At 30.1% G+C, this 13,483-nt stretch overlaps 1 protein-coding gene across 7 annotated transcripts in view; it reads right to left on the bottom strand.

Moving 5' to 3' along the window:
- Positions 1-291: 291 nt before the first annotated feature.
- Positions 292-13,483, bottom strand: part of LOC129916374 (uncharacterized protein DDB_G0287625-like) — a 145,987-nt gene continuing 132,795 nt past the window's right edge. For 3 of the 7 annotated variants that reach the window (XM_055996261.1, XM_055996262.1, XM_055996263.1), the window contains 3 exons: positions 6,932-7,078; positions 4,788-4,964; positions 292-2,278 (listed from right to left, as the gene is read on the bottom strand). In XM_055996261.1, coding sequence (XP_055852236.1) covers positions 1,154-2,278; positions 4,788-4,943 — 1,281 coding nt within the window. In that variant the 5' untranslated portion in view covers positions 4,944-4,964; positions 6,932-7,078 and the 3' untranslated portion in view covers positions 292-1,153. Of the gene's footprint in view, positions 2,279-4,787; positions 4,965-6,931; positions 7,079-7,303; positions 7,496-13,483 lie in introns of those variants that run through there. The other 4 variants (XM_055996264.1, XM_055996260.1, XM_055996266.1 and 1 more) reach the window with 4 other exon arrangements.

The following is a 13,483-nucleotide window of genomic DNA, read 5'->3' as shown; positions in this document are numbered from 1 at the left end:
GTTGAAGCAGATCGCAATTCTTTTCAACATAATTTAAAGATGTGCCTTTTCTATTGGAAAACCGACCAACATGAAATTGGTGTCTATATTTTTTCCCATTTATTCCTAGAGCTATACAATATTTGATGAATAATTTTTGCAATTTTCTTTTAAAACTTCATCTGTTGAGTTTATAATTAAAAATAATTCTGTTTGGTGGTCGCTACTTCAGAACTTTCTTAAGTTATAAAGTTTTATACTTTGGAAAGAAAAAAAAGTGAAAAACGGGTTGCAGCATTTTGTTAAAATCAATTTGTTTGGAAACCGTTGTGGAATCCATGTGTATATCTAGATGAATCTATGAAATATTGACAATAGAGCTGTTAAGTATATTTTCATCGTTTTGCGTTCGTGTTTTTTTTTTTTTAATTTCTAATGCCACTTTGCGCCATATAACAATCTATATTTACTACAAAAGTTTTTCTTAAGATTATATATGTAAATAAATAATAAGTAATAGTGAAAACCAATTATGCATCATCATTTATATTAATCGCGCATAAGTAAATAAAAATACATAATTGCAAAACGAGATTTTAATTATTTTTTTTTTTTTTTAGATTTCAAAACAATATTAATCACATGGTGGGCCGTAGTTATAATAACTAAGTACATAGCTATACATTTTAAGGACGGTAACCGGAAAATGAGTTTTTTTTTATTATTAAAATATAACATAGTTTGTGATTTTTTTTAATTAATAAGTCTTCAAAATCATACATTTTACATTTGGTATTGGAAAAAAACTATCACATTGAATAAACATAACACATCGCAAAAAGCCTTATATTTTAATTATATGCACTACTTATGTACTTAATTAATGGCAAAAAGCATCAATATATTAAAAACTTTAAAATTAAAAGGAAGTTATTGAATTTCTTCGTATGTTTTGTCTACGAAACGAAACTTCTTAGTATTTGTATATCTCAAATTTTTGATTAAACACAGAGTGTTTGCTTACATACACATTGTTTGTCTTAAAAATAAAAAAAAACTTAGGACACGAATGTGATATCAGTATTTTAGTATTTAAATTCTTATAAAACATTTTTATAATTAATTCTGTAATATCAGTTTATGGACAATGCGTTCATTACGCAACGGTTTGGTCTTAAAAATATTTGTACATTCTTCCGTAGTTTTGAGAATTAATTGTTAGAGGGTTATTGCCAAAATTATTATTCCTATTATTATTAATTGGGTTAAAAGAATTTATGTTGCTTTCGACATTGGCACTAAATGCATGATTGACTGGATTACTTGTGTTGTTCGTATTGAATAATGAAAACAAATTATTTGATGAAGGTGATTGATATTTATTACCGGCAGAGTTGATTGCATGAACTGCATGATTAGGAGGAAGAACATTATTTGGAAAACCATTGCTTTCATGGAAACTAGTATTTGCACTTGCAGGAATGTTCGAGCTCGATAAACTTAGTGAATTATTGTTAAAAATGTTGGGTGGTACATTAGATTTCGAGTTTTTTGAAATAATTTCATTGTAATCGTTGTTGTGGACCACATTATTATTGTAGCTTATCAATGGAGGTGTGTAAGAGGTAGAATTGGAAAGATTAATTGAAACTAAGTTGGATGCTAACTGTGATAAGTCAGTTGTTGTTGTTGTTTTAGCGTTACCACCGATAACATTGTTGAATTTACTTATATTGTTGAAATAACTATTATTATTTTGGTGAATCAATGTGTTTTTGGAAAACATATCACTTAATTTAGTTTTATTTTGATTGCTAACTGCTAAATTTTTATTTTCTCTAAGATGCTGCTGCTGCTGCTGCTGATTATTTTTAAAGCCAGGTGATACATGCATAGTTGTTGATATAACAGATAAAGCTGATTTTAATGGCCGACATTCTATTCCATTTGAAGAAGCGGTGGTAAATATCATTGGTGATGATGTAGTTGAAGACAAAATTAGAGAAGTTTCACTTAAATAACTATTAGGACAATCACTTGTAAATTGAAAATCACAGCATTCGCATTTGCTTATCGTGTAAACAGGAGTGAGGCCATTTGGGCCCAGTCGATTATAAAGAGATCGATTGGCCCAAAACATAGATATATTATTTCTTTCAGGCAGGTGAGAGTACCGAAAGTTCCAGGTCGTTGAGTTTGTTTCCAAGTTGTTGTAAAGATCTAAAACATTGCGGCCATTGTAGTAAATTCGTAGGTCCCGATTGACTGCTTCTGGGCGTTTTTGTGCAGTTGGTGTAATCTGTGTAGAAAATATTAGAATTAGAACTCTTTATAAACAACATCAACATACAAAATCATTACATAGGATAACATGTTTACCTGTGTCAAATATTTGTCCACAAGTGAGTTTACCTCAATGTTGTTGAGAAATTTGTAATAGTCTCAACAAATTTGACTTTCGTACTTTAAAAATTAATGGCATGGTGTAAACGTATTTTGATTTGCCATATTTATATGTTGATGTAATTTCATTTGATTTATATTATGTATTTATTAAATAAACATTATTCAATTTTCTGTATTTATAAAAATAGAAAAAAAAAGAATTCGAAGGAGCCTACTTTACAGTAAAAAATAAAATCTCGAATAAATTAATGCAATTATATTAATTGTACAAATACAATGGGCCTTACTAATAATCAAAATTAGTGCTAAGGTTAAAAGAAAACCTTAAGATTTTAGAAAACATCAAAATTTAATACACGGAAATCCATGTTAAAAGTCGAGCACTAAATATAAAGTGAATTTGTTGATGGTAAAATAACGAAAATGATGGTTTATAGTTGATAATATTTTTATCACAACCGAATATTCTTGTAAAAAATAATTTAAAAAAAAAACGCAAATAAAGCTAGAACTACATCGAAACACAAAGTCAAAAAAAGTATAAAAAGTAAACAAAAGTACAAAATAACAAAAACAATTTTATTGATGTGACATTTAAAAATTAAAATTATTTGAAAAATTGGAGACTTTTTTGTACTTTTTTCACTTTGTGTTTCTATGTAGCTCAGGCTTAAAAGAAAAACAATTAAAAAAAAACTATCTCTAACTACACCCGGATATGAACCTAGGCCGGTAAAGTAAAAGACAATCGCTAATTCGAATTTATTTTAAGAAAACTTTTGTTCATAGAAGCTGCTAGGATATAAATTAGATAATATTTTTCTCAAAAACAGAAAACTCGAGACTAATGTCGTTTTCGATTGGAAACACTCAAGGATTCACTCATTCTGAAATCCAATAAAACAGTTTGAATCGCTTCCACTCAATTTTGTTTTTTTTTTTTGTTTGTGTTTGTTTTTATTTGAAATTCAAAATGTCAAATATGGCATAGGATTTGAAAAATAATTTATATTAAAAGAAAATTGTGCCTAATGTTCAACAAATTAATGTGAAATTCGTTTTTTAAACGTTTTTAAAATATTTTAAAAGCATAATTGAATTGTTTGAAAGTAAATTAACAAATTAATTTCAAAAAATAAAAAAAAAAGTGAATGAAAAACAATAAAAAACATGATTGAGTGTTTATTTGACATGTGAGTATATATGTATTAGTGCTTTTTGATTGGATTCTGTTTTGAAATCGAGAAGAGAATTTCTCTTCTCAGAAGCGTTCTGTCTGTCAGTTTTGTGCAAATAAAACACTTTCAGAAGGCTTCTGAATGATTCCGGACGCTTCCGGAGAGCCAATCGAAAACGCCATAAGTTATTGAAAGCGTTAAATTGCTTATTGGTAGCATTTTGTAAAAGCTTAGCATTTTGTTCTAACCTTCTGGTTAGCTTATAGTCGACATTAGCGTTTGATTACACTGTGTTACAAAATACAGATCATGTTAAGGGGTAATAACACCTTGTAAACCACGAAATCGAGCGTCATTTTCATCACCGTATAAAACAAAGAAGAAATATTATTTTCTTTTGGTGTTTGTTTAGTTTAATTAAGTATATTAATAGGTAACAGAATAGGATAATGTTAAATTTTTTAATGATGTGAAATTTTTTAAATGGCGGTGTAGTTCAGGATGATAGTAAAATATTGTGCTCCCATCGGGCGACCAACTAACTCCTACAGTTTTTAAGCGATTGGGCTGAAATTTTGTGTGGAGCTTAAAAATACTATTCTCTAGTGAAGTACGTAGGATTTTTTTGAAATATTAAAATTTAACGATTTGATGGTCTTTTTTTCAACGAATTTTGTTTTTGGAATGAAATAATTTTTTTAAACTAATGCCATTTCTTTAAAAACTAATATTTCAAAAAAATTGTACGTACTTCACTAAAAAATAGTATTTTTAAGCTCCACACAAAATTTCAGCCCAATCGGTTAAAAACTGTAGGAGTTAGTTGGTCGCCCGATGGGAGCACAAGATTTTACTATCATCCTGAACTACACCGCCATTTAAAAAATTTCACATCATTACAAAATTTAACATTAGCCTATTCTGTTACCTATTAATATACTTGATTAGACTAAACAAACACCAAAAGAAAATAATATTTCTTCTTTGTTTTATACGGTGATGAAAATGACGCTCGATTTCATGGTTTACAAGGTGTTATTACCAATTAATTACTTTGGAAGTGACCTAGCAGAGGTTGTAGGCATTACTGAGTACACCATATTCCGGCACTTGAAATTTTTCATAGACAAAGCAACGTATTAAGAAAACGATAGATATTTTATCACTTTGTATATTGTGTATAACACAGGCAGTCCTAATATTTAACTATTTATTTTAACAAACCTTTATATCTTCTGAATCCAAAGAGCTAACACCACTGGATTCGCTGCCAATTGGTGATGACATCATTTTTATGTTATCCCAGCAGTCTAATCTGATTGGAGACATTTGTGATATGCCCCCAATACCGGATAGGGGAACAGTCATATTCAAAGCCATGTTTTTCGGAACTGTGTTGGACTGGAAATAAAATAGGAAAACATGAATGTTAAAAAAGATTTTCTGTAAAATATGAAAAAAAAAAATTGTGAAAAAATTCTTACAAAATACCAAAAACGCTATTAATTTTTACAATTACAACACACATTATTACATTTTGCCTCTGTGTCTGTGACGCTAAGCTCTCACAAAACTCACATTTATTGGTGGGGCAGAATGCAAAATGCTAAAGATTTATGCGATAAGAAACGCTGGGACCAGACGCAAACCTTGTCCCATATAAATACAATTTGTTTCGTACTGAAATATGCTTCACTTTAGAACAGGTTATCCGAGATTTGCTTGAAGAAGGGAAAAATTTGTGGCTTGCGATGAGCAATACTTTGAATTAAAAAAAGTGGTTTTTATTAAATGAACTTTCGTTTTCGAACAAAAAACGATAGAAATTCTTTAAAAAAAAGTCTGAAACACACCAAGACCAAAAAGAAATATTGCAGTTCAATATTAATGCGAGGATATTCCAAACTAATTAAAATATTTGCTGCTTTTGATAAGGCGGTTTTGATTGAAGATAGACTAAATTACTGCAATCGTTGAAGATGAATTTTCTCTAACGTTGTTGTAGTCAGGATGAGGATTATGATTCCCTAAGATTTTAGAAGACTCCAGTAAGTAAGGAGATGGATCATAGATTTTATTTAATGGAAAGAAAGAAGGCCGTGCTTTAAGCCTAGTAAGCTGCTGATGCGAAAAAGTAAAAGTATTGCAATGGCAACTGGTTGTCTTGAAAGCGTTATCGTACTAAGCTACTTAGGCCACACTTTCTGCAGTATTTGCCAAATTTTACTTCCTAAAGGTAAGCAGAGGACGAATTACGTTCAATTAAAAAAAAATTTCTAACATTTTAAACTCATAGGGCCTTACTTAAAATCAAAATTAGTGCTAAGGTTAAAAGAAAACCTTAAGATTTTAGAAAATCGCATACCAATAATGAATTTAATCCTTAGTTTAGTCGTTAGCAAAACATCAAAATTTAATACCTACACGGAAATCCATGTTTAAAGCACTAAATAAAAAGTGACATTGTTGATGGTAAAATAACCAAAATGATCGTTTATTATTAATAAGTTATTTATCACAACCGAATATTCTTGTGAAAAATAATAAACAAAAAAAAAAAAAAACACAATTTAAAAAAAAATTTAAAAAAAACTATCTTAACTACAGCCGGATTTGAACCCAAGTCGGTGGAGTAAAAGGCAATCGCTAATTCGAATTTATATTTTACGAAAACTTTTGTTCATATAAGCTGATAGGATATAAATTAGATAATAATTTTCTCAAAAACAGAAAACTCGAGACTAAGTTAGTGAAAGGGTTAATTTGTTTATTGGTAGCATTTTGTAAAAGCTCAGCATTTTGTTCTAACATCTCGGTTAGCTTATAGTCGACATAAGCGTTTGATTATTAGTAAGGCCCATAGAAAATATGTTTAAGCCGTACGTATTTAACTGACTGAATATAATGGGACAAATATATATGTAGTTTATAATAGGACCTGTCAATATTTCAACGAGTGAAGCGCTGAAGATGTAGCAGGAGTTAAGGAAAAGTAAATATTTCTTGAGCTAGAGCACCGTTGTTTTCAGAGGTAACGATATAATGTGCATTCCTAACAAACCAAGCATCACAGGCTTATTCCAATTGTGAATATTGTCTCGGAAGTAACTCCGTTTCAATGAACTGTTCTCGACCTCTCTTTGGTGTTTTCTTTAGATAATTCTCAAAACGTTAAGTATTTAGAGCATCTTCCTATTAAAATATGGGCTAATGATTTTGCGTTCAGTTCTGAGTTTGAAAAAAAGGGAACCCAACCTTGAGAACTTTTTAAGGAACTCCAACGTAACGGGGATATTGATTTCTTTAAACCAAAAGCAAGGTAAATAAAAACGAAATTCAATCAACTTTTTGAAAAACAGATTACATACCCACCAACTTTTTTGTCTTGCAATGCAATCCCAAAGCAATGATTTGGCAGTGTGATTCGATTTTTTTATTTTTTTTGCACTTTAAAATGTTGCCCTTCTAATATTTGTTCGTAATTAGTGCAATCTGGTTCTAGTTTATATAGATACCTATAAAATAACAAAAAAAAATATATTTTACAATCTTATAAATAGAACATGTAAATTTATGTTGCTATTGAAGTAGAAATAATTAAGTTAACTCCTTTATTTAATTTTTCCTGGCGATGGTGTCTATTTTTGTTTTTTTTTTTTGATAAACTTCTTGTTATACTTTTTTTCATTTTTCATCGTTTTCATGAGCGAATAAGAAACTTTTTTTCGGTTGACACTTACGCAGTACAAACAAACAGGATAGCAATTTAGTTGTTTTGTATTTAAAAAGAATAAACAAAATTACATATTTTCACAATATAACAAGAAACAAATTATTTTTGGTAGTTTTTCTTTTTAATATCTCCGCCACAACTTTCATCCACAAGATATAAGAATAAGAACAAGAACAATTTATTCATGACATAAATGGCATCATTCTTTCAAGAAAAGTGAAACAGCTATATGAGCGAATGTGTTGTTGCCTCTTTTTATTTATGGAAATGACAGAAGCCAAATCAATGGCAGCGTACAGTGAGTTAAGTTATAAATCGTATTCTTCTAAAAAGACAAAGACCATAGAAATTAAAAATGTGTATCTAAAACTTAAAATTTGTTCAAAATAGAATAATAGCTTCTCTTCTAGAGTCCAAATGAGATAATTTCGAAAATACCTAAGAAGTATTTCGATTACAAATAATGTCATTTTATTTTCTTCTTTGCTGAATCCTGATTGATGTAGTCATAATATATACGTTCATAAGCAGGGTCGAAAGATCGAGTTGTAAACTGTTTCGACTAGAAATGAAGTCACATTCCAAGCAAACACCCAATACTTCATGGCGAATAGTTCTTAAACTTGTTCTCATTGACATACTGATGTCTACTATTAAAGACTGCTAGTCGTGTTCGTGTGAATATTCCATACAAACGTTGAAAAAAAAAAAATTGTTCGAGACACAAGCGACAAAGTGAAAAAAACCGAAAGTATAAGTATTGGGCGCATTCACAAACCTAGGTGCTACGTAGTCGAGTTTCAACTAGCTTTTGGAATGCGAATTTGCACTACAAAGCTAGGTGACAGATGCAATAAAAAAAAAATGTGTTTTGAGTGGTTTAAATAGCTTTATTTCTTTGAAATTCCTCAATTTCCTGATTTATATTCACATACTGCACAATTAATTTTATTTTATATGCTTCTTTCATCAATTCCACCAAATTTAAAATTCAAATAGAATTTGTTTTCATCAAACAGCTGACTGAGAAATGTAAGCTAACTTTGAAGTCGAAAATTTTTACACTACGTCGGAGGGGAAATTTTACCTATTTTTTTAATTTTTTCCAACCAATCAGAACGAGTCGACTACGTAGCACCTAGGTTTGTGAATGCGCCCATTGCCTGTATGTATAACTTGCGCTTATGTCAGTTCTAGGTTTAGAGAAAAGCATCGACAAACTATACCAATACTAGAAACTTTCGTACGTCTTTCCCCCCAAAACCCTTTTGTGTACAGTGTTGTCTGTGAATATATGTGAAAGCCACCACGTTGGTAAATGACGTTTACACGCACACATTTATAGATTCACGACATTCACCACACATCAAACACGAACACAACGATAGATTGCCGACATTCACCACACCTCGCAGCTTGTAGGCAAACGTCATTCGACAGTTCAGTTTCTAGTCTTGGTATTTTTTGTTTATGGAGAAAAGCTAAACAAACATTTGTTGTTTTTGTTTTCAAGTAAAAAAATTTCTAGTGACCGCTGTTTTCAATTATGCGCTGGCATCGCGGTGCGAATCGTCAAACCATCAAACTTGCACAACTAGCAGTCCATGCATAAAATGATACAACTAAAAATAGTTGTATCGCGCATGTATAGTATTTCAATGCTTGTTCTGTATACGAGAGAATAGTCCAGACAATAAACATAAAAAAAGGCAGACCCAGAAATAAATCGCATAGAGCTGAAAATTGGTACAGAGCATTTTAATGTCGATTAAAGTAAAGTGTCAAAAGTCCCCAAAAGTCCCATGCGTGCATAAGAAGTTATTCAAGTTTTAATGTCGAAAATGTAGGTTTTTCATATATATAACTTTGAAACGGGAGAAGCTATCAAAAAAAAGTATAGGGATGACTTGTAGGTTTTGCAATTTCCTAAAAAAAATGTTATGACACTTTTTTTCTAAGAGATATCGTTTAGAAGATATCGTGGTCTTAAAATGTGTCAAATTCTAAAGACAAAAAATAATAATTGACTTCAACTCCAATGCCCACTGCCATGCATGCGCGAAACTTTCTAATTGAATTATAGGTTCTATATTCTAATTATATTTACTACGGTGGTCCTTATGAACAAAAAAAAAAATTGGGGACGCCCCCTAGATTGGTTGCAAATCAGGAAAAAAAATGCCCTAATTTTTTCAAATTTTTATTCCTAACCCTTCCTGACCCTATTTCATTAAAACCTGGGGCCAAATCGTTGCATCCGTAGACGAAACCTCAAGCGTACGAAAGATAATTTCGTGATACATTAAACGAGCACAGTGATTGGGATGACGGCATACGTTAGAAAACAGAACGAAATTTTTGGTAGAATGTACAACTGCATAGGCCAAAACATAATTGGTGACAAATTTGACTTCGTCGACCCCTATGCGAGGATGGCCGAGTGGTCTGAGGCGCCTGACTCAAAAAACAATGTTGCCTTCTAAAGATATGGGAGCGTAAATGACATGGGTTCGAATCCCACTTTTGACAAGAATTTTTTTTTTTTATACATTTTAAGAGTTTTATTATATTTTTTTTGTCTAATCACGTCGTTTTAGTTTTAAAATCAAATTTTTTTTTTCTATATAATTCTAATTTGAGGAATTATTTTTTTCTTAAATCATTGGGGGTTGGTGCTGGTGCTTTGAACTCTTTTGGTGAAATTTTATTTTGTTAATATGTATATGCCCTAATGTATGTTTTCGTGATTTCAAATAGTTTGATTATTTTTAAAATATGATATTCTTATATTTTCATTACTTTTTGAACCCATTAACAATTTGTTCGAAAGCTTCAAACCAAACGAATGACATTCCGTTTAGTTGAATACGAAGTCGTTTGCTGTACGTATGACATCATGCCAAATGAACAGATTTCGTTAACGAGTTACTCGTTAACGTATGCGACGATTTGACCCCTGATTTTTCAATCGTCAGTTAAACTATCAGAAAAACAAATGTCAATATAAAAAAAATTCATTTCTAGGAATAAGCCTTCGATCGGGTTTATCTGGCTATTGAAAAATTGGCTCTAAGAAGTTTTTTTTTCAATTTTTCGATATTTCATAATTTGCTTTTAAAGGAAATAAAAGACAGTTATAGCCTCTTCAAAAAAACAGTGGCGTCCTCTTTACTTTTATACTTTCATATTATACGTATGAATGGTCAAACATGCGCCATTTACCCAACACTGGACACAGAATATCGCCCCTGCTCTAGTAACAACCAGTACAAACTTCTTATCAAAATAGGGCCAGGAAGGGTTAGAGATAAGAATATGAAAAAATAGGGTCGCACTCAATTTTTTGCAAAAGAGTAAAATAAGGATCACCCTAATATTTATACAAAGGCCTTGTTGTGAGCAGCTTCGGCTTAACAAATCATATTTCCGGAGGAAATTTTAAAGTTGAGTTTGCAAACTATAAAATTTAACCCTATTAAATTGGTACAATATGTAGAATTCAGTTAAATATTTTATTAATTTTAAAATTTGATTTTGATAACCCCCTTTAACTTAATGTTAATGTCTAATTCTCCCCAATTAAAATAATGCAATAGCCAAATTCGGGGTTCCGTGTGCACTTCGAAGTTCGAATTGTATATTATTTCATTATGTTGACAATTCAACTTGACTTGTGGAACACACTACCAAAAATTTCATATGGATCATACGCTGACTTTTTTTTTAATCAAATTTTTGAAAACGTGTTGATTAATAATAGAAAAAAATGGCATACCAATTTTATTTTATTATTACCGCTCTAACGATTTTCCTACAAATTATAAATTTTCTTATTATTTTGAATTTAAAAAAATTTATATGTGATAAAATTAACTACATATTTTCATATACATATTTGAACTGTGGTTTATTTTAAAGAAAACTATTTTATTACTTCGATACAATCGTACCTCTATGCACTATGCTCTATTTCAAGCTTAAACAACAAGAACAAATTTCTTTAGCTAAACGTCATTAATTTTTAGTTAACATTTTCAATTTTTAACAAAAATTTATTATATTTGTCTGTGTTAATTAGAACTTTTATGAACATTGTTCGTATAAAACGTCTTCATATCCTTTAAATTTCAGGTTTATAAAATGCTAAAAAAAACTCTATACAAAATAAATACCAAAAGAAAAACCCAATAAAAATAATATGAAAGTAAAAAAAATATTTTGATCTCTAATGAGGCAAAAAAAAAAAAAAATGTTTTGCTATGGGCAGATTATTTATATTTTTTCGCTACCTTGTCTATCGTGTTGAAACGACTTTTTTTTTTGCATCAAGGTATGTAGGTATGTATGATTAAAACGAAAATTATCTCAATGCTGAAAGCACCAAGCTGCATTCTCTGTCGGAGTAAGAAACCGTCTTGGTATAAAATTTATTTGTACTATGTATTTTAAAGAGCATACACAGAGAGTTTCTTTTATGGGAATAATATGAGATGAACTGAAGGTATTTATACATTCAAGGATAATGATTTATCCCGTATAGTCTCGTTTTGGTAAAAGAAATTTATACGATGTGTCTGAGCTTAACTCGAAAAGCAAAAATATTCCAAAATTTATAAATTTTTATTGAAGGCTTTCAAATGTGTATTAAAACACTACAAATTGGAAGTGATGAATTACGTATACAAAGTATACAAAGTGTTCTAAGCTTACTACATCAAAGAATCTGAAGTGAAAAAAAAGAAAAAGTTACGTATTCGCCCCCTCACCCTCAACAGATTTATTTGAATTCCTGTAGATGTTAAGTAAAATGTGTGAAAGCAAAAATTTAATGTCCATTTAATCTGTAAATATCATTTTGTTGAAGTTTTTACACTAAAAATGAAACAATAAATATTCACCTTAAAATTTGAAACTTAGATCCGACTTTATATTAAGTGACTATATAAAATTAACTAACTTCCAAAAATTTGATTGAACTCTATCTTTTGGGCGACTCTCGATTTCTTCAAGCAGCGATTTTAAGAAATATTTTCCGCTCATTTATGGACATTTATGTATGTTGCTTTTTGAAATCCCTTTTTTTTTTTGTCTTACAGAAGATATGCATATAACTTTTAGCTTTATGTAAAAATTAATAGTGTAGATCTCACAATACCAACACAGATTTATTACTTAGGCAAGCTTCGTTTTGCAAAATTAGTGATTACACATATTTAATACACATGCATATCCATAGAATACATATCTAATCATATTCCTGCGTATTTTGTGAGGGATTGAGAATCCACTTGGGTGTCTAAATGATACAGCGTACAAAGAGGAAAACTTGGATTGGGATGTTTCCGCTCCGGGTGTATCAACCGGAAAAGGATCAACCAACGATTTCGTAAATTTAAAATCTTTGAAGAAGGCGGAAAGAAAAAAGGAAGCAAACATAATGCTCAGCTTTTAAAGTTTGCTGGGATATTTCGTTCGGTATTGGCTTCCGTTAACAATTTTATTCAACTCGTTAAAATGTAATATTGGACGAAGGGAGAATTTATTATTTGATAAGAGTTTATGATAACAACATCTAAATAGAAGACCTTAATTTAAAAAAATATATTGAATAAACCATGAGAAAAGCAGAACTAAGCAAGAATAAGTAATGCGGTTGGAACTCGAAAAAACACGTAAGGAGCTTATGTTGAATTTTCTTTTCGAAAAAAAAAACAAAATAGCACGAAAAAATTAATATTTCAATAACTACAAAAGCATACAAAAAAGACAGGCGCATTTTCATCTATCGTCAACATGCTTTTTGATATTTTTGTCATTATTGTGTCTCATTACTTCTCAAAAACTTACCTAAACGAATTTAGTTTTTGGTTTTAAAAAACAACTCATTTCAATTTATTTCACTATATGATAAAAATAAATAATAAAAATGGAAGATAATAGAGTATAGGTATACAAGAAATTTATTAATTAAATGCGACTTTTTGTTGCATGCTGGTACCAATAAAAACTATTAGGTACCATTTTGAAATCCTCTTAAGACACACATATTTAAAAAAAAAACTTGACCGGCTACGTTCCTATAGTAAGTAGATATTTTTTTATTACACAGGTTTTTTCTTTAGGTACATTTTGCATTGAAAAACAAATTTAATTTTTCTTTTAAAGAAAATATGCAAGCCAACCGCTA

Source organism: Episyrphus balteatus, chromosome 3 (genome assembly GCF_945859705.1).
Source record: "Episyrphus balteatus chromosome 3, idEpiBalt1.1, whole genome shotgun sequence".
Lineage (NCBI taxonomy): Eukaryota > Metazoa > Arthropoda > Insecta > Diptera > Syrphidae > Episyrphus > Episyrphus balteatus.
This window is presented reverse-complemented; position numbering and strand designations above follow the sequence as displayed.